The 27,001-nt window shown below is 39.6% G+C and overlaps 1 protein-coding gene across 5 annotated transcripts; it reads right to left on the reverse strand.

The window, feature by feature from the left end:
- Positions 1-16,010: 16,010 nt before the first annotated feature.
- MTX3 (metaxin 3) lies at positions 16,011-25,800 on the reverse strand. Of its 5 annotated transcripts, none has more exons than XM_058568932.1 (9): positions 25,717-25,800; positions 25,138-25,207; positions 24,694-24,770; positions 23,624-23,716; positions 22,926-23,108; positions 22,703-22,779; positions 22,043-22,200; positions 20,671-20,759; positions 16,011-17,697 (listed from the first exon to the last, which is right to left on the reverse strand). In XM_058568932.1, the coding sequence occupies exons 1-9, from the start codon at positions 25,795-25,797 to the stop codon at positions 17,587-17,589; spliced, it is 939 nt and encodes a 312-aa protein (XP_058424915.1). In that variant the 5' UTR covers positions 25,798-25,800; the 3' UTR covers positions 16,011-17,586. The 5 variants fall into 5 exon arrangements, 4 of the variants coding, with proteins under 4 accessions (XP_058424915.1, XP_058425128.1, XP_058425216.1 ...); XR_009224036.1 differs by lacking the exon at positions 16,011-17,697 and adding an exon at positions 21,556-21,653 and having other exon boundaries at positions 20,712-20,759; XM_058569145.1 differs by lacking the exon at positions 22,926-23,108.
- Positions 25,801-27,001: the final 1,201 nt, after the last annotated feature.

The following is a 27,001-nucleotide window of genomic DNA, read 5'->3' on the forward strand; positions in this document are numbered from 1 at the left end:
TAAAATAAATTTTCCTTATGTCTACTTTTTTCCACATTCTCAACTCTGACATTCAAGTGTACTTCACAAACCGACATGTAATAACATTTGAAAACCAAATTCAGAAAACCCTCATGGATCCAGACTCCACTCTTAGAGAACCTGCAAGGTGTTAGGCTAGGGGACCACCAGGAATCTTCTCTGAGCATTCTTAGGGACACACAGATGAATACTGTAAATAAGATTGTTAAGAATAATGTTTACTTAAGTAAGAGAAGTTTTCATGTCTGTTAGAGATCTCCAAGCAATTAGTTACTTTGAAGTTGTCTTTGTTTTTGTCTTTTCGTTAGAGCACTGACATCCAACAGACCCTCCCGGAAAGGGTCTTATCTGTTGGTTTCCCTGGGTTTCCTAATCAGGAAGTGCTCTCAGCACACATCTTCTCAAACTCTTTTGTAGGCTCTTCCTCACCCACCTACTTAAATGGTGGAGTTACTCAGGATTCCATCCACGGACCTCTCCTTTTCTCACTTTCCACCAACTCACTGGGTAGTATCAATCCCAAAGGCTTCACTTAGTTCTATGGAGATAACACTCACATTTATGTCTCCAGTCCTGACCTCTTCCTTGAGTTCCCTCATGTGTCTCCTGTCTCAGTGGGTGACCTCATTTATCTACTGCTAGCCTAAGCCTTAAACCTGGACAGCATCCTTAATTCCTCTCTCCCTCACCATCACCATCCTAAATATCACTTGAACCATCCACTCTGTCTCTTCGCACTGTCACCAACTTATTCCTGTCATCATCATTTCTTGCCTGAATTTCTATAACAATCTCTCAACTGATACATCTGCTTCCAATACATTCCCCTCACTGAGACCACAGGGATCCTTCTAGAGTACAAATCCGAATATGTCACTCCTTTGCTAAAATCCCTTGTTCAGGACTCTCACTGCCCTCAGGATAAGTCCAGACTTTGCACAGGCTGACAAGGGCCTTCATGATGGGGACCACACTCGCCTCTCAGCACCGTCTTCCTGTCCTTGCGCACCAGGCTAAACGTACCACGTTTGCATTTTCCGTTCCCTCTGCTTAGAATATCCTTCCCCTCACTCCCCGCTACTCTCTCCTGGGTCTATTATGTTTCTTTTGGCTAAGACATCGCCTCTGCTGGGAAGCTTTTCCTGGCTTCCCAAGACTGCATAAGGTACCTCTCCTGTGTGTTCCGATGTGCTCCTTGGTACCTCCCAGGTCACAGACTTAACACCCTGAATAGCCATGGCAGATTTACGCTCTGTCTTCTCGGATGAACTGTGAATGCCTTCAGGGAGAGACATGTCTTGTTCATTTTATCCCTGATGGTCAGTTCATTCTAGAATGAATAGAATAATAGATGGTCATTTATTCTATTGAATAAATATTCAATATTTGAAATATTGAATAAATATTTGAAGGATGAATGGTTGCAGTTACTCTAAATATCTGTTTCTCAGTTTCCTGATTCTAAATTCTGAACAGGGAGGATCTAATTAGCCCTGCTTGGGTCAGTTTCTCTCCCTGGTCCAATGAGCTGAGTTATGGGTGTGAGGGCAGGGATGGAATCCCTTAGAAATGAGTGTAGGGGTGGAAGCAATGGGTGAGATGCTTACTAGAACTATACAGTGTCCTTCATTGAAACAGTAAACTGCACTTTATTTTAAAAATCATACATTGTATATTTTTCACTAATTCATACAGCCTCCTCCCATTAGTCCATTATAAAGAAGTGAAACTGTACTTTCATTATAACATATAAAATAAAAATTATCGAGTCACTTCTTACTCAATATTACTCACTCACTCATCCATCTATCCATTCACAAATATTACTAAATGCCTACTATGGGCTAAGGTCTGTGCTAAGTACTAGGTAGATGGTGGAAAATAAAACAAAATCTTGTTCTCATGGTGCCTACTTTAAAAAATAAAGACGCCAATGTATAATTCTCAATTATGAAATTTACTATGAAAGAAAACAATAGGGTGATATGAGAGAATAATTAGGGGATGTGATTCAGATATGGGGGTCAAGGAAGGCTTCTCAGAAAAAATAATTAGATTTAAGCTAAGACCTGGCTTCTTTGGGAGAATGACTGGGGGTGCTGAGTGGAGGGAGGTGGGGAGGACAAGAGTAGAACTGGAGATCTCCAGGGAATTATTATGACAGTCTTGGCAAAAGGCAACGGTGGTGCCAAGTGTGATGGAAAGAGGCAGATGGAGTCAGGACACTTTTGGAGGTGGAACTGTTTGTACTTCCGATAAGTTAGATGTAGGAGTGAATCAGAGGGAGATGCCAAGAATAGAGGTTGGTGTGGAGGTTAACATGGATTCTGAAGCCAGATCATCTGAGTTTAAATCCCAGTTCCACCACTAGTAAGCTGTGTGACCTTGGGAAAATTACTTAACCTCTCTGTGCCTTGGTTGCCTCATCTATAAAGTGGGTGATAATAAGAGTAGCTACCTTACAGATTTGTTAAAAGGATTAGATGGGTTATTATATACAAAACATTTCAGACATTGCCTGGCATATTACTAGGGTTTCTTACAAGCTAAGAAAGGGGTGAATTTTCAGGTCTCTGACTTGAGCAATGGAGTAATGCAGGTGACATTTACTGAGATGGGAAAGACTAGCAGAGGAAGAGATCTGGGCAGAGTGACGATCAGAGATCAGCTTTAGACACAAGCCTGAGATTGCTGCAGACCTTCTGGACATCTCCTCTGGATGGGAGTCTGATCTCAGAAGAGAGGCCTGGCCTGGAGATGTCAATCTGTGAGATTCAAAACATAGGCAGGATTTAAAGACTGGGGAATGGAAAAGACAAACAAGGGAAGGTGTGTAAAGTGGAAAAACAGGGCCAAGGACTGAGCCACAAGAGTTCTCTAAGCTGAGTAGAGAAGAAACCAACAAACGATTTATGTGCTGTTATACATGTGCATTAGACAAGTGGGAATAGAAACATCTAGTAAAATTGGAATATAAGGAACACTGAAACAAAGGACCTCCCTTCCTCTTCTATTTTAATGGAGCCTAGAAATCTAATCCTCTGTTTAGTCTTGTTAAGTTGATTTTGTGGCTTCTTCTATTGCTCATTGGAGCCTCTTCATCCAAAGACGTAAAAGGAAGTATGGGGTGTCTGGAGATTTGTGTGGTTTGGTGGCTGGATCTTCAGTGGTGAGGACAGAAGGTGGGGCCTAGAACTTGAACCACATGATGGAGTGCCTTCTAAGCTGTGTTAAGGAAGCTTAGGCTTGATAACAACAAGGAGCCATTAAAGGTATTAAGCAAGGGTGAAACATGATCATTTTGTATTTTAGAAAGATCTCTCTTGAACAAGGTGAATAGTTTGGACAGGAGCAAAACCAGAAGCTGGGAGACCAATGGTGGATCTGCAGCAGGGACCCAGGATAGAAAAGGGGAGAACAGTTCGGATTCGAGTGATGACCATAGTGAGGAACAGGTGGGGCCAGGTGACTGCGTAGATAGAGAGGGCAAGCGAGAAGACGACACCAAGGCTTCTGGTTTGTTTTCAAACTAGTCTGTGCCTTTAATACACTGCATTTTTTCCTAATACTATGTACTTATGCTTCACACAGCAGCCTCAATGCTTTCTGTAGCGATAACCCTTTAATTTTCTAATATGTTCTCATCTTATCCCCTGATGAATGCACACAGTCATTAAGTAGCTCAAATGGAAAATAAACATGCAGATTTACTTCATTTGGGCTCAGTTCTCTGGGCCCCAGCCTGGGTAGAGGAAACAAATTCTATTACCTAAACCACAGAAGCTGAAATCCCCAGAGAAAGAAGAAAATACTCCAGTGATGGACTCGATCTCTGCATCGTCTGGCTTAATTAAGTGTCAAAGTATTAATATGCTAGACCTTATTTACAAAAGAAAATAATTTAGTTCATCATTATGAGAAAAAGTCCATGCTTCAAATAGCAATATTTCTGTAATCAATAAGACAAACTCTTCTAAACCCCATTTAGATCTCTGTTAATGGGGAAGCTTTTTCTAACTACCTAGCTCAACACTGCTGGCTGCAAGCGGAATTGATTTGCAGCCATACATAAATATCCATAAAAAAATAGGTAGCTGCCTCCTTGCTGGGAGCTCAAGGACCCAGGGGAAGGCATTTTTATCTCTAGGTATCTTTCCCAGCTCTGTCATGCTGTTTACAATTATCATATTCATCATTCGTTTCTTCTCACATTCCCCAATTCCTCTCCTCCAAGTCTCTCGAACCTATTCCTATCCACCACTCCACTGAAACTGCTCATCAAGGTCACCGATGACCTCCACTTTGCTAAATCCAATGGTCAAGTCTCAGTCCCTGTCTCACATGACCCATCAGCTGCATTCACTGCAGTCAATCACTCCCTCTTCCTGGACACACATTCTTCAATTGGCTTCAAGGACACCACATTCTTTTGCTTTTCCTCCTACTTCATTGGTCTCGGCCTTTCTTGCTGCCTTTCTCCATGATCTCTTCATGTACAAAATGTCCCTGGGCTCTGTTCTTAGCTCTCTTCTCTATAACTTAAACCCTTGATGATCTCATTCAGTCTCATGGTTTTAAATAACATCCTATTCTCATGACTTTTCAATTTGTATCTCCTCAACTCCGGACTTAACATCTACCCAAGTGCTCACTCAACATCTCCACTTGGATGTTTGATTCATCACAAACTCACCATGTCAAAAACAAAACTCCTAATCTCCCCTCAAAAGCTGTTCTACTCATAGCCTTCCCCATCTCAGTGGATGGCAACTCCATCCATCCAGTGCTCATACCAAAAATCTTGAAGTCACCCTTGACTTCTCTCTTTCTCTCAAAGCCCACATCTAATCAGTCAAGAAATCTTGTTGATAGTACTGCAAAATACATCCAGAATCCAATCTCTACTTATCACTTGCACTGCTACCATCCTAACCCATCCGGGCCACCACCATCTCTTGGCTAGGTTACTTAATATACTCCCAACCTGTCTTCCTGTTTACACCCTTGTCTATCCTCAGCACCACAGCTCAAGTAATCCTTTCAAAAAGTAATCAGTGACATCACTTCTTTACTCAAAACCTTGAAATGGCTCCCAGTAAAAGCCAAAGGCTTACAAACGCCTACAAACTCTTACTGATCTGCTGCCACCCTTAGCTCACTGACCTCATCTCTTACTTTCCCCCTTGCTCACCCTGCTCCAGAGACCCTGGCTTCCTTGCTGTTTCTCTCACATGCCAGACAAGCCGTACCTCAGGACTGTCACTCCACCTGTACACTATGCTTAGAACACTCTTTGTCAGATGCCTGGAAGCCAACCCAACACTTCTTTCAAGTCTTTGTTTAAACATCATCTTCACGATGAAGGCTATTCTGCCATATTTAATACTGTCACTTGCCCCCAACCCCAGCACTCCCAGCCCCCTTATCCTGCTTTACTTTTCTCCTTTTCCATAGCACTTATCACTTTCTACTGTGTTACGTAATCTGCTTATTCATTAGGTTCAGTATTAGTTGCCCCCCTCCTAGAATGTAAGTACCACAGGACAGAGGTCTCTGTTTTGCTCATTGATATATTGTCAGTACGAAGAATAGTGCCTGGAACATAGGAGGTACTCAGTAAATACTTCTTGAATAAATGAATTTTTTAGCCACAAGGGGCTCCTGTTACAAAGCAAATACTATTGGGGACAGGTGACACATTCTGCTTCAAGCTTCCAATCTGAGCCATTAACAAATCTGACAAGCTAGAACTACAACTACAAGCAATGTGTCTTTGACACCTCTCTTGCAGCTCACTCCTTCAACATGTTCTTTGCACCAGTGCTCTGGTCTCCTCCTCAGGACATGGAATGGATACAGTCAACATCGCTTGCTTAGGGTTTGTCTACCCTAGAATAATTTGGTCCTCTTCCTCCTCAACTCTATGGGGTCCTCACTGTGACCCAATTCCTCAAGCCCTTGTAACTGAAAAAAAGGGGAAGTAGGGGCTCCATTAAAAAAAATGTTGAAAATTCCTAAATTAGGCCAATATTGCCAATAAATCTGATTTAGTTTATTGACATCTAGAGGAAATACAAATGATCACTAGATCTTTATAGCAAGAGAGAAGGATAAGGGATAGCAGGAATCATGCAAAGGTCTGGGATGGGAGTTCTATGTCACCAGAGGTTCACATGAGGACACTGGAAGAGAGAGGGGAGGGGCATGGCTGGAAGGAATAGACCACCTCACAGAGCAGCCATTATGAGACACGTCTTATTTTTTTTAAGCTAGACTCCTGTGCTAATTCTTGGAAACACGTACTGAATGAGAAATGGCCAGGTAGGAATGTGGCGACTGATCTTTCCCACGAGAGCTTTTCTGGAGATTCCAGGCCACTTCCACCAAGCTCTCTATACTGACAGCACTCTAACCACCATTAAGATCAACCAGAGGGGGGATGAGCTTGTTTCATTAAGTACTGAGCTCTTGTGCATAACTAACCCTCAAAACTTCTATTTCTTACACGGCACTCAATTGCTTAACCTTGATCAAAAAGAAATCAACATGGAAAGTACCAAATAGTAGTATTGGGCACATAGTGGGCATTCAACAACCATTAGTTCCTGCTTCCTACCTCTCTTGTTCTCCTCTAGTCCTCCTCCAGACCCCAACTTCCCTTGAGATGAATATTTCCTATGTTTGTCTCTTTCAGGGCATATCTGTATTTCTTCTTATTTGGCCCAGATGTCAGATGGGCTTGCATTACTCCAGGCTGAATCATTTGATTTCCTGTCCATGTTCCTAATCTTTCCAGCTCCTCTTGTATCATTTCTCAGTCATTCCTGCTGTTTACAACACCTCTCAATTTAAAGCCATCTGCAAATCTCATTAACAAACCACTGAATCCCGCGCCCCCACAATCACAGGACATGTTGAATAAAACAAGACATGACACCAATTCTCTTGCTTCCATTTGAGGCGCCACGGCTCTTGGTTACTTTAGCTTATTACCGTTTTTTAATATGACTATATTATTAGTACACGTTAACTCCTAGTCAAGGTAAATCTAATACATGAAAATCAGGATTAGTCATTTTTTAAGTTATTATTCACTTTACAAAAAACTTATTATTAATTCCTTTAACTAGTCATCTTTCCTAGTATACTTAAAATACTCTTTAGTTTACAAAAAAAAAAAAAACCCTCAACTTTTCAAAGCTACTTACAGCCTTGAATATAGATTTTTAATGTCTTTTAGTCACTTCGCTCCAGTCTATATGAAACTGTTTCTTGGGGGCCGGCCCCGTGGCGTAGCAGTTAAGTGCGCGCACTCCGCTGCTGGTGGCCCGGGTTCGGATCCCGGGCGCGCACCGACACACCGCTTGTCAAGCCATGCTGTGGCGGTGTCCTATATAAAGTGGAGGAAGATGGGCACGGATGTCAGCCCAGGGCCAATCTTCCTCAGCAAAAAGAGGAGAATTGGCATGGATGTTAGCTCAGGGCCGATCTTCCTCACAAAAAAAAAAAAAGAAATTGTTTCTTAGTAGAGTTTTGAGACTAAAACTTAAATTCTTCCATTTTAATAGTAAGCTTCTGAGGAACCCACCAGTTTTCTCACTGCTGATTCACTGGATCTTGGCTTCAACTTTTCTCACTCCTTTTCCTGATATACACAAAATGTTTTCAAATCCCACTCCTTCCTCAAAACTTTGTGAGCCCCTTCTGTGTTCCAAGCACTGTGCTAGGTGCTGGGGTACAATAAAGAAAAGAGTCTCCGTCCTCTAGGAGCTCTTAATCCAGGAAAGAGCATGAAGGGAAATGACACTGTTGAGCACCTGCCATATTCTGGATCTGCAATATGTTATCCCATTTAGACCACATGGAAACCCCATCTTACAGCTGATAAATCAAGGTTTCAGAGAAGTTAAATAACTTGCCTTTCATGCAAATATGAATAGAAAATTTACAGAAGAAATACAAATGGACAATAGACATATGGGGAAAATATTCAACCTTACTAGTTATCAAAGAAATACATATTAGATAAAAAATACCAACTTTTACCCACCAAGCTGGTAAAGAGAGAAAGGATATGCAAAGCTGGTGGGGTTGCAGTAATTCAGGCTCTCCTACACAGGGCTTCAGAGAATATAAAGTGGTATAATACATAAAGTGCTCGGGAAGCAATCTTCCTGAGAAACAACTTAATAATATGTAACAAGGACCATTACAAGAGGGACTTACCTTAGTGTCCATCACAAGAGAATGAAATAAACAATGCTACCTCCATACAATGAAACTGTACAGAGCCTTTATAAATCACATAGAATATGTAATGACCTACATGATTTTCTGATTTTTTAAGTGAAAAGCATATTATGGAATAGTGTATGAGATTACAATATATACAGGATTGTGTGTTTGTGTAGAAAATAAAAGACTAGAAAACAAGATACCAATATGGTAACAGAGGTTATTCATAAGAGGTGGTATGGAGCTCTATTAGTATCTTCTAAGTTTTTTTTTGTTTTTTTTTTGCTGAGGAAGATGGGCTCTGAGCTAACATCTATTGCCAATCCTCCTCCCTTTTTTTCCCCAAAGCCCCAGTAGATAGTTGTATGTCATAGCTGCACATCCTTCTAGTTGCTGTATGTGGGACGCGGCCTCAGCATGGCCGGAGAAGCGGTGCGTCGGTGCGCGCCCGGGATCCGAACCAGGGCCGCCAGTAGTGGAGCGCGCGCACTTAACCGCTAAGCCACCAGGCCGGCCCTCTTCTAAGTTTTAATAATTTAAAAAAACACATAAAAATCTTCATGCATTCAGATCCAGTTATTCTACTGCATTGCAATAAACAGTATTGCAGACTAAGAATCAAGTAACTTGCTCAAAATCACCAGATTGGTATATTGTGTTAAGCCTGCCTTACTAACTCTAAAATCCACTGTCTTTCTACATCTCATTAATCTTTATCCCCAGAGCCCCAATCACATCATCTCTACAGTTCCTTTCTCTTTGGTTCTTTCTCCCCTCAATTTCTACATCTATATCCCTTCCCACCGTTGTCTAATCGTTTTAGCAGTAGTCACTATGAATTGGATGTTATATGTAATACAAAATGTAAATCATGTTCATTAGATAAAAAAGGCAATTTCCCCCCTCACGGAGAAAACTGGGACAACGCGTATCAGAATAGGCACAATCTGACAGTCTTCAAATAAGTCAGTTTGCTTCTTGCATTTAAAATAAAACTGAAATCTGTTTGGTCTTAACTGTGATATTTGAGAAGTGTCATCCTTTCTTCTACACCAAAAGATTTCTTAACTTCATAATGTGAATTCTTAAAAGGACCACCTTCCCCAAACTAGGATCTGAGAAACCAATCCTTAATTGTACTTATAAATGTTACAATTTCCCTATTCTTTTCATTTGCTTACTCAAAAAATTGGATAAATACAATAGCCTCTCTCCCACTTGGAAAAGTACAACTTTTGGAACCTCGAGTTGGCTGTGTTAAAAATTAGAAATGTCTTTGATGATGCACAGCTGTCTTCATTTCTTCATCACAGATGTCTAAAGCATTCCAGGAAGCTGACTTAATGTACCTGGAGAAATGACCACGTTTTCTCATTCTTTCCCCTGAAGCTCTTGTCAGTTAGATCAAGAAGGGACTGGTTTCTCCATTGCTCTGCAACTAGGAACTTATAAGACGATCTTGAGTAAGACAAATCCCTACATTTCTCCACCACCATTTCCTTCTTGTTCTCGTAGGCACTGGTCTCATATATATGGGCAGCACTCAGGGATCTTACTGCTTCCCCCTTATCTCAATCTTTCTCCTACGGAGACTCATCAAGATCCCAATATGGCAAAACGTACAAGTTTTCCTGCCAATAGCTGTTATTAGTGGCAAAGGAAAAAGAGAGCACTGTTTCTGTCGTAGCCGACCATCCGCTGAAGGACACTGGACCAAAGAGTCATCCAGCAGTTTCTGAGCACCCCAAACAGTCCCAGACCAAAGTCAAGCCTCTGAGTTGAGCAACCAGGAACCAAAATTTCTTAAGTTCTTTGTTGTACAGTTCTTAGCTTTGTGACTCCAAATTGTTATCTTTCCTCAAAAGAATTCCATTATTCCACCATACCACAATATCAACTCTTCTTTCCTGCTCTTGCATCATTACTAACCACATCATTCCACTCGAGAACCTTTCATCTGGAACTCAAAGTTCATATGCAATTAGGATTTGTGTTTTCTGGGGACAGAAGTATCAACAAAGATGTAGTTGGCTTCTCATGTGAGAGAAATACTTAGGTACCTGAACAGCTCTACTTGGAAGATGAATGTATTTTACTGTATGTAAATTATACCTCAATTTAAAAAACTAAATTCTCATCCCAAAGACACTCATCCTCTGAGGGAACCTGCCCTTACGTGACTAACAGCTCTAACAGGGTTCTCTGTACCCATGTATCCTACCCCATAAAAAAAGCAGCAAAAAACAGGAATATCTTCCCCCCCCAGCTAAAATAATTATTTTTCTCAGTGTATGTCTTCCATTCACTTACACGGAACATCACAGACTATCTAAGTAGGCAAAAGGGAAAATTTTAAATAAACTTACAGAGCCAAAGGGTAGACGAGATAACTGTAGCCCTGAAAAGCCGTGTGAGCTGTCTGAGGTCACACACCTACCAATGCCCAGGGAGCAGGCCTCCAGCCTCCCTTAGCATGGGGTGGAAAGAGCACAAGTGACCTCACTTATCATAGAAAACATGGACATTTTAAAAGGAACAACCTTCTATCTAGCTCAGGCCCAGCACTGAATAACTATTTTCAACCAGCCAAATACTCTTCCCAATGAAAATTTCCACCTCAAGGAATAAATAACATTAAATCAGGAATTAATAAACATTCTGGCAATTTGAGATTTTATTGTTAAAATAGCTATTTTGACATTATATCCAGTTTCTCATTTATCAGAATAAATTCTTTACAACATTGATCATCATCACCACTTCTGGGTATTTATACATGGTCTCTGAGGAAAACATATTCACATTAGGCAAGACTAGAATATTGAAATTATGATCAACATTGCTTATTCTAAGATGTTTACTTTATAACAAAACCATAGTATTTGTACACTAGAACAAATGTTTAAAATGTTTACCATTCAAAGATAGGCTTGGTGGAACAAAACCACTGTGTGTACACATGTATTTCTTATTTATCTTCTTTGCTGTCAATCTTCCAGAAAGCTCAAGTTACATTATAAACACCTCAAATTTCTACTTCAAGGATGAACAGAAAAATGGGAAGACATTATTTCCTATTTTACAAATAAAACATTGAGTCAGAAGAGGAATAAAGCTCATGTAGATGCAATTAACATAAAAGTTTGAGTACAGTCTTCCTTCTCCCAGAAGAAAGATGCAGGATTGCAAAAGAAGTAGCCAACGGTCCAGAGAACGAATGGCCAGCACAACCTTCTCTACAGTGCATGACTGGCTGAGGACTGATGCAAACTCTGGCAGATCATTTTGCTTGATTTCCAAGGATCTGGGATACGTAAACTAAATGATTAAAAGAGACATTTCTCTGAATTTGCATGAGGAAAACTGAGGAATCAGAACCAAGATCCAACTACTTTTCTTGTGGTTAGACGTTCAGCATTACACCACAACTCAAAACCCAAAGGCAGGCCTGTCAAATACACAGCCAAAGCATGGAGTTCCAACTATGCAACTGGACACATTGCAGAAAACAAACAAAAAGCATCCTTACATCTGATCAGTGATCTGGTTTTGTACTTTGAAATGAAATCAAACATACTTAGTCCTCTAAAATCTGGAGGTCTAGTGAGATTTAAGTTTTTTAGGATACAGAAACCGCAGAGAAGTTAATGAAAACTGTAAACCCTCATCCTAGAAAATGCAAACACATACATACAATCCTTGTTTAGACCATGGCTTCAGTAACAATAGAATCTGGAAACATTCAACTTCTTTGCTTTGTCACTGAAGCAGCTGTAAACTTTCTACGACACTGTGTATGTGTGTGTCTATACATATATATCTGTATGTGTTTATATGTATAAAATAACCAGCTTGTATGGACTTCAGTGCTATAAATACCCATTGCTTTTTTGGCACTTTTTTTTTTTTTTTTTTTTTTTTGGTGAGGAATATCAGCCCTGAGCTAACATCCACACCAATCCTCCTCTTTTTGCGGAGGAAGACCGGCGCTGAGCTAACATATATTGTCAATCCTCCTCTTTTTTTTCCCTTTTTCTCCCCAAGGCCCCATTAGATAGTTGTATGTCATAGTTGCACATCCTTGTAGTTGCTGTATGTGGGACGCCGCCTCAGCATGGCAAGACAAGCGGTGCATCGGTGCGTGCCCGGGGTCCGAATCTGGGCCACCAGTAGCGGAGCGTGCGCACTTAACCACTAAGCCACAGGGCGGGCCCCTTTTTTGGCACTTTTAAAGCACAGCCAAAAACGGTTTGGAAATTGTTCTGGAATTTCAAGTTGGTTCCCTTTGTCTCAGACATGTAAGAACTAGTTAGTTCTCTGAAATGACCAGTTCACACCCCTGTTCAGCTGTTCCAAGCCAACTCCCAGGGAAAGGGGTGGAGTGACCAGGGGCCTCACATGTGCCTAAAATCCCAACCTATCTAACCCACAGCCACTCCCTCTCAACATCCTGGTCCAAGGGAGTCCTGACCTGTCTCTTCCCATTTGATCACCACTCACCAGAGGGGCACCCAACAACAGGAAACCTTGGCAATGAGCACAAACAAGCAAAAACACGCTAGGGCAGTATTTCCCTAAGTGTGTTTCTCAGAACCCAAATCCTACAAGACACCTACTTTTAAAAAGAATCCATATTAACAAATTAGGGAAATGGTGTATAAAATGTAGGCCCTTCTTGGAGACTGAAACCACACAACAGCACATCAAGGGTTCTGAAAAGCCCACAGTAACTTAACTTTATAACCCAGCATTTCCCAAATTGATTTGGCCACAGAACCCTCTATTCACATAACAATGATATTTTCTGCCAAAATGCACCTTAGGAACTGCTTCTCAAAAGAACTGAAAGATGGGTTTTAAAGATCTTACAGTATAATTTCAAATTAATAATAACGAGGATACAAAAAGACTTAATTTCCTGTTTTTTTTTTTAAAGAAACTACTTCGTTTTGCTCTGAATACTCTTCTATCATAACATTCCCCTCTTTACTTACAAACATCCAACTCAGAGTTGCCCTTTCTTATATCATTGTTCAGGAATGTTAATTCTTATCAGTAATCATTGGGCTCCTTGTCTGGAACTAATAATTTTTGTATACTTTTTGATTCCGAGAATACCTCTCCTCCTCAGTCACAATAGTTTTAAGTCTAGGGTAGGTAACCCGCGCTCCTAGCAAACACTACATCTCAACAAGAGTTTTGGGTAAATTATTTTACAAACTCTTAAAGAATAAACTTCATCTTTATATTTCTGTGAAAATCAGCATTTTGAAGGTCTAATGAAACTTCAATTAAACTTTTGAGGATAACAGGATTACTGACCTCTGGATTACATAACTAACAACAAATTTCTTAATAATCTGTTAAAGAAATATGAAAACACTGAAAAGCAAATGTAAGTTCCACAGAGCTGAACAAGAAAAAAGGCAAAAGATAATCCTTCACGCCAACAACATATACAGAAGACCATCATCACAAACCGAATTATGCTCTGTGACTCTGCTCAGGATTTCAATTATAAAAATAACCAAATCCAGACAAAGTCAATTACTAAATCCCCGTGAGCTTAAAACAAAAAGTAGGCAGAATGCCGCCCCATTTTCACTAAGGCGTGGTCCTGGTGCACATATCCTGGCCCACTGTGCAGTTGGAGAGAGAACACACACAAAGCAAAGGAGGATGATCACGTGGAGACACAGAAGGACTGTCTTCAAAATACTTTATCTTCAAACGTAAATCCAGGTACCATAGGAAGAAAAAGATATAACAAACATAAAACCATAGAATTTTTTGTATCCTAGGAAAAAGGAGTTCTTGGTTTTAGGTTATTTTTTTCTTTTCTAGTAAGGTAAAATAAACCTTTAGATAATCATTTGTTACAAACCTGAGCTGTTTTTTTCTTTAAACTCAGGAATGAAATAAATTATATTTAATTTATATTATGTATTTATTCATCTGGAAATGAATACTGAAACTATATTTGGAGCATTAAATTTTAAATTACAGTTTATGTAGATAATGATAAATTTACTCTACTGAATTTACTTTTTAAAACCCTTTTGAAATAATTATAGACTCACAAGAGGTTACAGAAATAGCAGAGATCCATGTATCCATCACTAAGCCTGTCTTTATATTTAAGCATTTATATTTTGGTTTTAAAGGGTTAAAATTTTTGACAGTTTATGAAAACTGTCAAAAAATCTAATAGGCCTGGTAAATTATATTCTTGGAAGAATACCACCAACTTCAAATACCACTTTTATCCCGGGAAGCCACCTTAAAAATTGGTTTTCCGAGATACTATCACTGTTACCAATTTCTGCCTCTTTTGATGTCTAGTTTTTTCTGGTTTTGCAGACTTCTGAAAATTGTAATTAGCCCTGACTGAACTAAGCTTCCCCATTCGTTCATGTTAATATATCTAGTAATAGTAAATGAATAGAAATTACAAACATAAATCAAAATGCTTTGGATTTAATGTAAAATCTCCAATCCTCTAGTACCCCAAAAATAATACAAACATACCTAAGTTGAAATTTGATTTGTTTGTCAATGCCAACCTTTGTAGGGGAAAAAGACCACTGTGAAGGAAAGACTATCCCCAACATTCTTTACAGTTTCTTTAGTGTTATGAGAATGGCCCATCTTATGGATGACTGGTCACAGTTGGTTGATGGAGGATCTTTATCTTATGGGAATTATCTGACCAGTTTTTTAATCCTATACTACCAACAAATATAAACACATACATAGTCCCTTCTATCATATTATCCTCCACCACCACGTCCAAAAGAAAGTGGCTCACAACATTTTGTTTAAGACTGCGGACCATTTATCTCAGCAAACCCAAACTTGATCCAAAGCATATCCTGACAGGCTGACCACAAGCTCTACGCCCAGTCTGGAAACTTGTTCTTTTTCAAGAGCTTCCCATATGTGTGGCTGATCCCTAGAGTGGTTTGTGCTCAGTTATAGCTTCCTAGTATCTCATTGGCTTATACCAAAAAAGCTCAACTAAATAACCCAACATATAAATTCTTATTTATCTAAATCACATGTTGTACCTTAGGAAAGGTAGTCTGGAAGCATCAGGATCTACATATAGTGTAAGGCTAAAGGCATTTCAAAGCAGGAATGACCCCAAAGTAAATAAATCATATTTACAGTCATCTTCTCTACTAAAAAAGGACAAATCCTTGTTATTCTAAAATGAAGTCTTTTGATTAAACTTTCAACACATGAAACATTACAGTATGCTTATTGGCTGAAGTCTGTGTGTCCTTAAGAACACAATCTCCCACATTTTTATAAAAATTTAAACTCATTTTTCTTACGAACATTAGTAGTTTCACTGACAGGAAAATTTACACAACCCAGTATTATCTTTTGACTTTGCCCATGGAGAAACTTAGAGTTAAATCTACCATTCAATTTTAGAATTTGTTGGGATTGGTATAGCTCTTTTTCCTACAAATTTTTTATTTTTCCAAAAACTGATTTTAATTGTCCTGAGTTTGACAACTGTAAGCCACTTCAAATGCTTTTGGGGAGTTTTAATATAAATCATAATTAAAAACGACTAACCCTGACTAAAGCACAAACAGATGTTTGATTAATGTGCTTAACCACCCTTCTCCAATATACATCAATCCTAGAGGATGATAACGTCCTGTGGTCATGATTTTCAATATAGAATATTCATACAGATTTCAGATTGCTGGAATCTAACAGAAGAGTAATGCATAACACACGCACGCACGCACGCACGCACGCACACACGCACTCTCCCACCTGCTGCGGAAGTAACGTGAAACTCATTACTTTTCCTAAATCCAGCCAAACAGATGAATAAGATTTTGAAGACTACCTTGTTTCTCATTTAATTAAAACTTTCAAGAAAAACTATTTACAATAACTTAAAGACTCCTGTATAAATAGCTACCTAAACACAGAACAAATAGGGAGGATGCAGGTCAAACACAGCTGAGCTCCACTCAGCTCAAATTAGACAAGACCTGACTACAAAGCTGTTTTCTTAACATGAGGGTTTTTGTAGGATGAGATAAGATTTGCTGAGCACCATAGTAATCTTTTAAGACAGTAATCAAAAACATGGTCCTATACTTTAAAAACCCCAGAAGTGGTTTTAGGACAACAGAAGCACCTCAGCCACTAAAATAAGCAAGATTCTATTTTTAGTAAAATTACCTGCACAGCAAATCCTTTAACAGTTCAGCAACCAATAAATAGAAAATATTCTTAAAAATCTACTGCTATTTCTGATTATTCCATTGGATCCTTCACCTGTAGTTAAACTATACGGAAAACAATTAGTTGTCATAAAGCTTTTGACTACATGATATGCTTCTTATGAAAGAACACTGGTCTGAGCCAAGCCTGGTGAACTTGGACCTGACACATAGTAGGTACTTCTATTACTCTGGCGGTGGGTTCCTCCTGAGTAGTGTCTAACAACTGGTCAAGTTTCAGTAAGACTTTACAGCCTGGCATAATAACAATGACCAACACATTCAGTTCTCCTGAAATCAATCCAAGAAAGAGATGACTAGAGTTAAGGATGTACTACAAAGACATAGGTCTAAAGCTGCCACATTCACTCAATAAACTAAAAGAGCCTTTGCTAACTTACATTGAACAAATCAGCAAATACTAATGTTATATGGACATGCATATAGTCAGATGAATACTATCTATATATAGTAACCACCTTTAATATCTATATATGTGGTACTAACCCCCCCAAAGATTAGACTTATGAAAGACATCATTAAAAAGCACATTCTTCATTGGTTTTTAAAGTTAAATACAGGCTTTTCTACTGAAGTAAATAGAATATTAGAATAATATAGTTTTCCTAATGTCTAAAATAGGCATCAGATTTCTAAACAGAAGAAAAAAGCCTCAGCCAAGAGCCACATAGATATTCAGACTGGTCTAAGAAAACCAAATTAATAAATTAACTTGAATAAATTAAGAGCGCACATTCAGAACAGAATTGTAGCTTCTGGTCAGCAACACGTGAACCAAAGGCAAACCTCTGCCAAGATTGAGGCAGGTTTTTCATATACAGTACACTGTGTTCTTCTTTCCCCAAGCTCATGTAGCATTCACTCTGACGTTATTTAAAGTGCACTGCCAAGCTAAAAGACAAGCCTCCTAATTAACAAAAATAGATGTCATAGAAAGTTTCTTTTGTTTTAGAGTCTTCCTTATACCTATTGACGGCATTTTCTTTTTGCCTTCACACACTTAGTGTAAGGTTACTGCAACCATCGTCTTGACTTTGGACACAAAGCCTGATGACTGTCAGGGTGACAGCCTTTGTAAGGAATTACTTTCTTCTTCTGCGGGAGTCAACTTAAGTGTTGGCAGTTTCCGAGGAGGAAGTTGAGGGCTTTGGCGAAGATTGTCATCCATCTGTGGAAAGCACAAAAGGTACATCTGACTAAGGGCTGTGCACCACTTATGTGGACTGTGGCCTCCCCATCCAAACTATAGCCTAGAAGAGGACAGAGCCATATGTTTCCAGGACTGCTAGAGAAACCTTTTTCTGGCAAATAATCTCTCAAGAATTCTAAATGTCACACCTCAAATACCAGCTGACTCAGTATATGTATAAAAGCAATATGGCTCATCCCTGATGCCTTCACAAAATCACAGCAATTCCACAAAATGAATATTCTATGAACTCAACCATAGCATGACTTGGTTTAAGAGGTCTTCTAACAGGAAGTGTAAAACCAACACTTCTGTTACAGTAAGCTCCACAGTTTACAAAATATGTTCACGTACAATACCTCATTTGCTCTTCCTAACACAATTGTGAAGGAAAAAAAGGCAGACATAATCATCCCCTATTTTACAGATTAGCAAAATGAAGCATAGAGAGGTTAAGGAACTTGCATTAGGTTGCAAAGCTAGTATGAGAGCTGACATTTGAACCCAGGTCTTCTTATTCTAACTTATTCTTATTGTTCTTTCAACTGTACCTCATTGCCTCAATGAAAATGACCTGTACTTCACCCAAAAAGAATAGTTCTTTTAGGCTGCAAGTACAGCCATGCGCCGCCTAACAACTTTTCAGTCAACAACGGAATTCACATATGACAATGGTTCCATAAAATTAGTACCATAGAGCGTAGGTGCATAGGTGGCTGTACCACCTGGGTTTGTGTAAGTACACACTATGATGTTTGCACAACGAAATCACCTAATGACGCGTTTCTCAGAACATATCCCCGTCGTTAAGTGACATACAACTGTATTTAGACCAAGGAAAGCTAGGAAAAGAGACAGAAAGAAGGATCAATTCTTTAGACCTAATCCAGAGGCATTCCAAACATTCGATCAGTTCTAAGTCTGCTCTAGAGAAACAAGTTAATATGGAGCATATTGAGAAAATGTCCAAGAGTTTCAGACTTACCCTAAGGAGTACATTAGCATCCCTGGAAACACTAGGAGCAGGATTATTTAGAATTGAGTCAGACCTTGGAAAACTACCTTTAGCCAGAGCACTCCACAAATGGAGTGCAAGATTCAGGCCCTGGTGCTGAGCTCACTATCAGCTTACTTCATAAAAGACTTGGAAGCAGCTGCCATCGAAGACCCAACACCAGCAGAATATAGCATCTTATTACCCACGTAATGGGCAGGCTTTCTTAGTTTTGAATATGTGCAGTGCAAAACTCTCCCTTATGTTCTCAAGATGCTCTTATAAAGCATAAAGGAAATGTTTCAGCAGAGGTACAGAGTATTTATAGGAAAGGAAAGAGAACAAAAGATTAATTTTTAATTTTCCAATGGAAAAAAGTATTCCCACTGAAATATTTGAATCAATTTGTTGTCTTTTTTTCTGCAAAAACGAAGTGCCTCTGACATAACTCTTTCTTTTTTTAAGCTCTAGATTTTCTGTCCAAATGGTGAACAGTGGTAGCCAACAGGATTTGTTGCTCTAACAAAGTGGGGGGGTGGGGAGTGGGGGCGGGGGTGCCTGATACGGGGTCAGGGAACTTTCACATACTGATGACAACCCAAGATGAGAGTGTACGAAGTGGTGACAGGGCCCCTTGGTTTAACTTGCTGCATATGTAGGTATTTCATGGTTCCCTTTACATGTCTGTCATGAATTTGCCACATATAGAAAATGGAAACTATAATGGATAGCCTTCATCCAGCAGGTAAGTGTCTAAAACAGTCTGAGTAATCTTTCCATTATCCACACTTAACACTCAATATTTTTCCTCTCATGAGATTTACTGGGTTGGGCTAAGAATTAAGACAAAACTTGGCTTTCATTCAGCTTACTCAAACCCTAATAACAGACTCTTACAATTTTACTGTGCAGTTTTACTCACTTCTCAAGTTCTAACAACATATGAAATACTAGAAAAAGAAATAGAACAGTCATTCCAGAGTGGCAGCTATAAACCTGGCTCTTAAAACTACTAGTAATGGATACATAATCTCATTCACGAGTTAGATGGCTGACTAACTGCAAAGCCCATGCTGGAATCCAATCTCTAGGGTTCCAATTCCCTCCCCACCTCTTGCCAGCTGAATGCCCCTGGGCAGGGACATGAGCTACTCCTCACCTGTGAAATGGGAGGATCAAGTACCTGCACACAGAGAGCTGTCGTGAGGATTAAATGAGATCACTCAGATAAAGTTCACAGGACATAGTGCCTGGTACTCAGACCTCAAAAATTGCTAGCCAGTGTTATCTGGCCATGTTGCCCCATTAGTTTGTGAAAGAATGAAGTATTCATTTGTATAAGAAAAAATGCAAGTTTATCAGACAATCAGGAAAAAAATGCATAACTCTCTTGTATTTTCCAATCAGAATCACCCTTGAAATTTCCATTATTGGCTCTCTCCCCTACCCAGTTCCTCAACATCTCTCTCACCAAACCAACACTCCCAAACCTGCCAAATATCCATTGGTGAAAAATTGCAGACAACATATAAAACAGCTCATGTGGAAGAAAGAAAAAGACATCACAGTGCTATTAACCAGACAGGATAAGCACAGGTGCTTACAATCTCAAGAAATGCTAACTTTCAGAGACAGACAAGCAAGTAAGAAGTATTTTTGTTTCTTTTTTTTTAAAAACTCAGGTTTTTGGGTCTCCTAGTTTGAAAAATACTAATTGTGTGGTAAAAATAAACCCAATCCCATTATCAGATCTTTCCCCAAAGCAATGAGGCCACTACTGGCTTCAAAACATTATTATATACAACTTTAGTAAATGTATATTTAAACAGCTTTCTAAAAAAATAAACTCTTTTACAAAAACTAAGAGGATAAAGTTAATGCGTAATGCAAATTACAATATTAATTGCAGAAAGGAAAATACTAAACTACTATAAAATAATGATTGAAGTGAACTTGACCTTTTCAATCAAGTTGGATTCCTTATTTACAAGCTGGGTGAGTTTCTGCAGATTGGCATCTACCGTTTCTTGTCCAGCAGGAGAGATGCCTAAGAAGCCAGGACAGAAATCAGAAAGACAGGAAGTTTTGAAAGCCTTTAAAGCTGTTTAGATAGAAAGAATTTAGAGTCTACCCACCTCCCCAGTGCCTCACCCTCCAACAACAACAACAAAAAAGGCAAAGAGAAAAACCATTCTGGGTTCAACAGCAAAGTTAAGAGGGATAGCAACGCTCCAAAACCAAACCCTAAACAAAGGACTAAACGTGCCCATTAAGCAGACACTGTCGGCCACGTGTTAGGCAGCTAGCCACAGTAATCAGGACAAGAGCAGCGGTCCCCATTTCCTTCTCCAATTTGAGTTGTACCTCTTCCCCAGCCATCCCAAATAGGTGTTCAGTCACAACTGTTGGGACAGCTTTCTAACGCAGTGACTCCCAAACAGCTCCCCACCAGGCATACAAAGTATTTGGAGGGACTTAAAAAAATACAGATTCCTGAGATCTATCTCTAAGAGATTCTAATTCAGTAAATCTGATATAGGACCCAGGATTTTGTGTTTGTCCTGTAGTCAGGTTTGCTAACTACTGCTCCAAAGTAACAAAGTTGAAAGTTACCTAATTTTGTAACTCCCAAACTACTAACCCCTCCTTACATACAAAACACACAACCCACCATAAAAAATAAACTGTCCCTAAGCCAGCTATCCTTATAACTTCTGTTTCTTAAAAGGACAATTTCTGCCAACTCTCTCAATACAAACTGAGCATCCCAATCACTTACACACAAGGCCCCACACTCCCAAAGAATCATATCCTAAGTGACAGGTGTCCTCTATTTACAATACCTCCAGTCTGATGCAATCAGTTCTCAAGGAGTGGAATCATGGGAATGTACCTCACCAAAATCAGTCTGCTGCTGATTTTCTGTTCACGCAGGAAAATGCTAGAAGCAACATTTAAAGTAATTGCCCATTTGCGTTAGGATAAATGCTATCTTTCAGCAAGAGACTCAATAAATACCTTTGGTTAACTTTTAGAAGAAAATGACCCACTTCAAAGGGGCAATGTTTTTAAAAGAACAAGAAGCAAGAAATATATAAAATTCTGAAGAATAGACAAAAGGTAAATATCTATTTTGCTATTTAAATAAGAACTAACACATGGGAATAAAAGTAAAGTTAGAAAAATGCAACGTTTTGAAGTGCTATAAACCAGCACTTAAAGACAATACACAAACTTCTTTAATAAGTAGTGAATTCTGCTTATACATCCTTCAGAGAATATGCAAACATTCTATGCAAACAAAGATTAGCTGAAGAGGAGCCAGCTTACCTCCAAGACTATGCCTAAAATAACTGTTTAGGATGTCATCACAAAAGCGACACAGGTTGGAGAGCTGTTTCAAATGTTCTTGTAACTGAACTTTAGGAAAGCGTACTTTATAAAGAGGTGCAAGAAAACCAAATACATAGGCATCCAGGGTAGAAGGCCTAAAAATAAATTAAGGATTTTTTACATGCACATAAGAAAATATTAACTTAGGGTTATGTTAAAAAATTTTTCTCAAATATATTTGTCAATTCTCAAGTATATAATATAGTCTTTTAAAAGGTTTACAACCCATTTTAGCTTATAAAAATGATGCAACTAGGGTTTTACTCATTACTAGTTTTTTAAAAACATTCTAACCATTTATTTTATTTAGAAGAAAATTAAGTCGTAACTTAAAGATTCATCTTTACTTTCAAGTGTTACATAGAGACTTGAGACAGGGTGGAAATAGTTTTAGACGTTTTAAATTCACATATGCAGCATATTAAGTCAATGTTAGATTACCACCGACAGAAAAAGTTTCCTATGGTAAAAAATCTATTAAAGTTGTTTCTTTAAGTGAAAAACTAATGGTGGGGGGAAGGGGACTTGCTTTAAATAACTACTCATTGAATATATGCACACAAAGCATCAAAATGATATTTAAAAGAATGCACTCACGTATCTCCAAAGAAGAACTGAGATGTTCCCAATCTGTTTGACAGAAGATTTAGGCACTCCTTGGCATCTCTGTATATCTAATAAGGATGAAATTACATCTCAAAGGTAGGAAAGATGCTCTAGAAGTCCTTTTTAGGCAGGTATCTATAGGTAAGTTCATCTCTGCCATCTCTCTTGTCCCTCCTCCAGAGGGCCCTTGCTCTGAAGATAACCCCAACCATACCTGTGCCTCCACTTCTCGGAGGTGGTAGAGGGGAGGCTCTCCTCTAGTCAGGAGAATCCTATTCAGTGCCCTCTTAGACATTCTTCCAGGCAGGATCAAACTCAAGGGAAAAGGAATTCGTGAAGCAAACCATGGCTTTGTCACAGTAAAGTAATTGTCACTCTCAACCCAGAATGTGTGAAGCTGCAAAAAAAGGGGAAAAACACTACAAGGATGTTCTTTTACTAAAAGAAAGATCACACAATCGATGTGAAAGTTTTTTTTCATAAATATCTTTGTATCAAGTGACTTCATACAAATTTTCCAGTTAGAAAGACTCAAGGATAAAACAAAATTTTACACGTGAGTTTTGTTGATTGCTATATCCAGCCACCCAGAACAAGGCCTGGCACACAGTAGGTGCTCAATAAATATTTGTTGACTGAATGAATTACAGTTCACCCAATTCTATACATGGAGTAATAAACTCCATCTTCCATAAGAATTTTTATTTCCAAAATGACATTATCTTTCACTTTGTTTTTGTACACACTAGTTGAAGGTCTAACAGAATCCAGTTTCACAGTAACATGAAAGAATCAAGATTAATACACAAATGAAATTTCCTCTCTTAAGCCTTTTTCATTATTTTTTTCCTAAACAGATTAAGTACATTTTCAGTAAGTCATTAAAATACTGTAATATTCACCAATGCTCACCACTGCAGGAAGAAGCTTCTCTTCGAGGAGAGCAATGTAAGCCAGTGTATCTGCCCCTTGTCTTGCCGAGAGTTCATAATCAGCATTATATTTCTATTAAAAAATATAAAATCAAAAAACCTCAGTCAAGAGCACCCCAAAACAATGAAGCTAAATAAATTAGGATTCCTATTCTTACTCAAACACGGCAAACATGATATTAAAAGGGGAAAAGAGAAATACAAATTCAGTGACAAATACTGCCTAATGCAAATAAAGTTCTTAGCAAAGCATCATGCATGCAGTAAGGTCAATAGACGTTATGATTTTTTTTTTAACTGCTATTATTTCAATGATTGTTAATGACAGTTTAGTGCACTGGCATGTAGTACAAACTTAATAAATAGAAGCTATTATTATTTTTGTTAACAATAAGGAAAAAGTTCTAATTGGTTGCATTTTTCCCCATGACAAAAGAAAGAAAACCTTCTATTTATAAAAGTTCCATGTTGACATAGGACTTATTTAAAAAAAAAAAATTTGCAAAACCAACAGTAACTTTTGCATTTAGATAAATCTTTACATTTTAAACATTTTGGATACATTATATAAATCTTTACATGGTCAAACATTTTAGATACATTATTTCATGAAACACTTAACTGCAACTATTAGTTAAGTGCTTTTTAAAAATTAAATAAATAGTTGCTAGTTGGTGGGAACTCAGAAGTCATACCCAGCACAGAATGTGTAGCAACTCTGCGGCTAAACTGACAGTCATATCAATAACTGTAATAGCGAATACGGCTAAACAGAATCTGTTTTTACCCTAAACTTCAAAAAATCCAAGCAGAGTGCATGAAAATATAAATTGACTTTACTCACTATATGACTTTCGAATCACAGCATAACTCATGATTTTCAGCAGTAATTTTCAAGTCTATTTTTATATCAAACCCCAGGTATCTCCAACTGTCTACTGAGTTGGCAAAAAAGAATTCTAAAAAAACTCCTCAAACCTTAAAATGTATTTTTTTTAAAAAGTAACATGCAGGGATCAGCAATTTACTTCTTCAAAAGGAACCACCCACCTGTTTTCTTAAAAAGTTTAGTATTTTTGCTGGCTGAGAAACAAAGTTGTCTTCAGTTGTCAAAACTGGTACATCACCTATAATCAAAAAATAGTTTACATACAAGAAAACATTTCTATTTCCTCTGAAGAGATTCCAACACCCTAAAACTATACCAATTGCACATTTGGAGGGGGAAAAAATGAGTAAGCTCATCTTGGGTTTTTGCAATTTCACAAAGAGCAGTTTTAGAGAACATTTTCATTTCTCATAATTTCCACTGATTTGGCTTGTCCTTTGAAGTATTACTCAGAATGATCAAACCTTAAGCAACACACAGCCAAGGTCATGGCAAGAAGAAACTAAAACCCCAAGGTAGTCCACGGCTATATGCCTCCAAGTTTTAAATGGGGGGGGGGGGGCTTAAAGATGGCGGAAAGGGGTGTTTAAAAGATTACACTGTACCTCTTGAACCTCTCCAGGTGTTATCTATGACCTTGACTTTCAAGGGTGCACCAGAAAATTTGGCGTAAGCCTGAAACAGAGTTTGCAATAAAACATTTTAGACTGAGTACGTAATGCAAATCTGCAGAGCAGCTTTGCTTCACAGCCTCGTCCCCCGAAGGCAGAAACGCCTGACAGGGGGCCGCGACCCTCCCCCGATCTCCAGCCGGGGACGCGCGCGCAAGACACCCAGCTTTCGGGTACTTTTCTCCGCAAAAGCTCCGGGGGCTGCAGAACGGGGCGCTGGCGCCCCCTGCTTCGGGCTTCACTCCACCGCCAGACAGCTTTGCAAGGCTGAGAAAACTCGGAGCCAAGCGGAGAAGTCAGGACTCTCCCGCCAGGCCTCGGCGGGGTCACAGGCCAGGCTGTGACTCGTCGACGGCAGGGAGCCCAGGGCGGTGCAGCGAGCAGCGCCCCGGCCGGCCTCGGCCCCGCAGCGCCCGGGGAACCGCGTCAAGCCGCCGGGCCCGGACCCAGCCAGCCTCGTGCCTCTGGCCCCGCCCCTGCTCTCCCGCGCCCTGGCCCGCGACGCGGCCTCACCATCACCACCAGGGACTCGCTGTGTACCGATGGGAGCCCCCAGCCGCCTCCCCAGCAACTGAGCTCCAAGGGAGCCGCCATCTTGCCGGGGCCGACCTTTGCTATCCCGGAAGTACTTTTGCAGCTCAATTTCCGGCACGTGGAAATGCGGGGGCGGGGCAAGGGGAGGGAAGGGTAACTTTGGCCTCTGGAGAGATGCAGAGACGACTTCTGGTAGAGTTAGCAGAGCGCTTAAAATGAGCTTTGCCTGGGGTTGAGTCCTTCTGGGCCTTAAGCCAGATAGACCCACCAGTCTTCCTCAAATATTTATTGCATGCCTAAAGTGTCCCAAGCCCTTTGAACATTACGACCCTGTACCTAAACTAACCCGTTTGTAAAATAGGCATGGCAGTTTATTTACAGGATTGTTCTGAGTGTTTAAGATTATGACATGGGGGAAAGAAGTTGGCATACAGTAGGTACTCAATAATTTTTCAACGTCTTCCCCCATATATTTGGCCTCTGCCTCATTCCACTCTCAATCTCAATTGTGTCACCCTCATGTTCGCTTGCTCCACTCTCCTTAAAAGTAACCCTATTCCTGAAATTTGTCAGGTGAATTCTGCCTCCCTTCAGTCTGGAGTATTTTTCTCCTCTCACTCCTCCCTCAAAAATGAGCTTAACTGTCACCTTCTCTGGGATGATTTTACTAAGTTAGGAGCTTCTGGGTTCCTGCAGCCCCATGTACATACTTGAATTGTAGCTTCTATCCCATATAGATCTTTTGCCTTTCCCTGTACTGGAAGCTCTTTGAAGATAGAACATGGCTGGCTTCATAGATGTGAGCCCTGTGCAGTCAGACAGGACCCTGGGCTTAGATGGGCCCACACTTGCCTTAATGTTCTGCTGTCATGGTCTTGAAATTCTTAATAGTTTTGGAACAAGGGCCCTGCATTTTTATTTTGGACTGGACCCTGCAACTCACATAGCCAGTAGTGTCTGTGGGCCTAATGGACATGAATTAAATATTTCTTGAACATCAAACTGACAATTTCTGAGAAAAACTATTAAAGAGGAAAGATAGGCCTTGAGAATGCTGTGATCCTAACTTGCTACTGGGTCCTGGAGTCAGGACTTGGGTGCTGGGGTTTTCTTCTAGAAGGCACAGTAGTCTTTCTGGGATACCCTCCCAGTCATTCCTCTGAGTTCTTTCTTTTCCTCTGCCCCACTGAGGTGGTTGGGTCCCTGTAAACAACTGAGAGTTCAAAAGAAACCTCTGCAAATTTTCATAAAGTTACAATTCAAC

Source organism: Diceros bicornis, chromosome 1 (genome assembly GCF_020826845.1).
Source record: "Diceros bicornis minor isolate mBicDic1 chromosome 1, mDicBic1.mat.cur, whole genome shotgun sequence".
Lineage (NCBI taxonomy): Eukaryota > Metazoa > Chordata > Mammalia > Perissodactyla > Rhinocerotidae > Diceros > Diceros bicornis.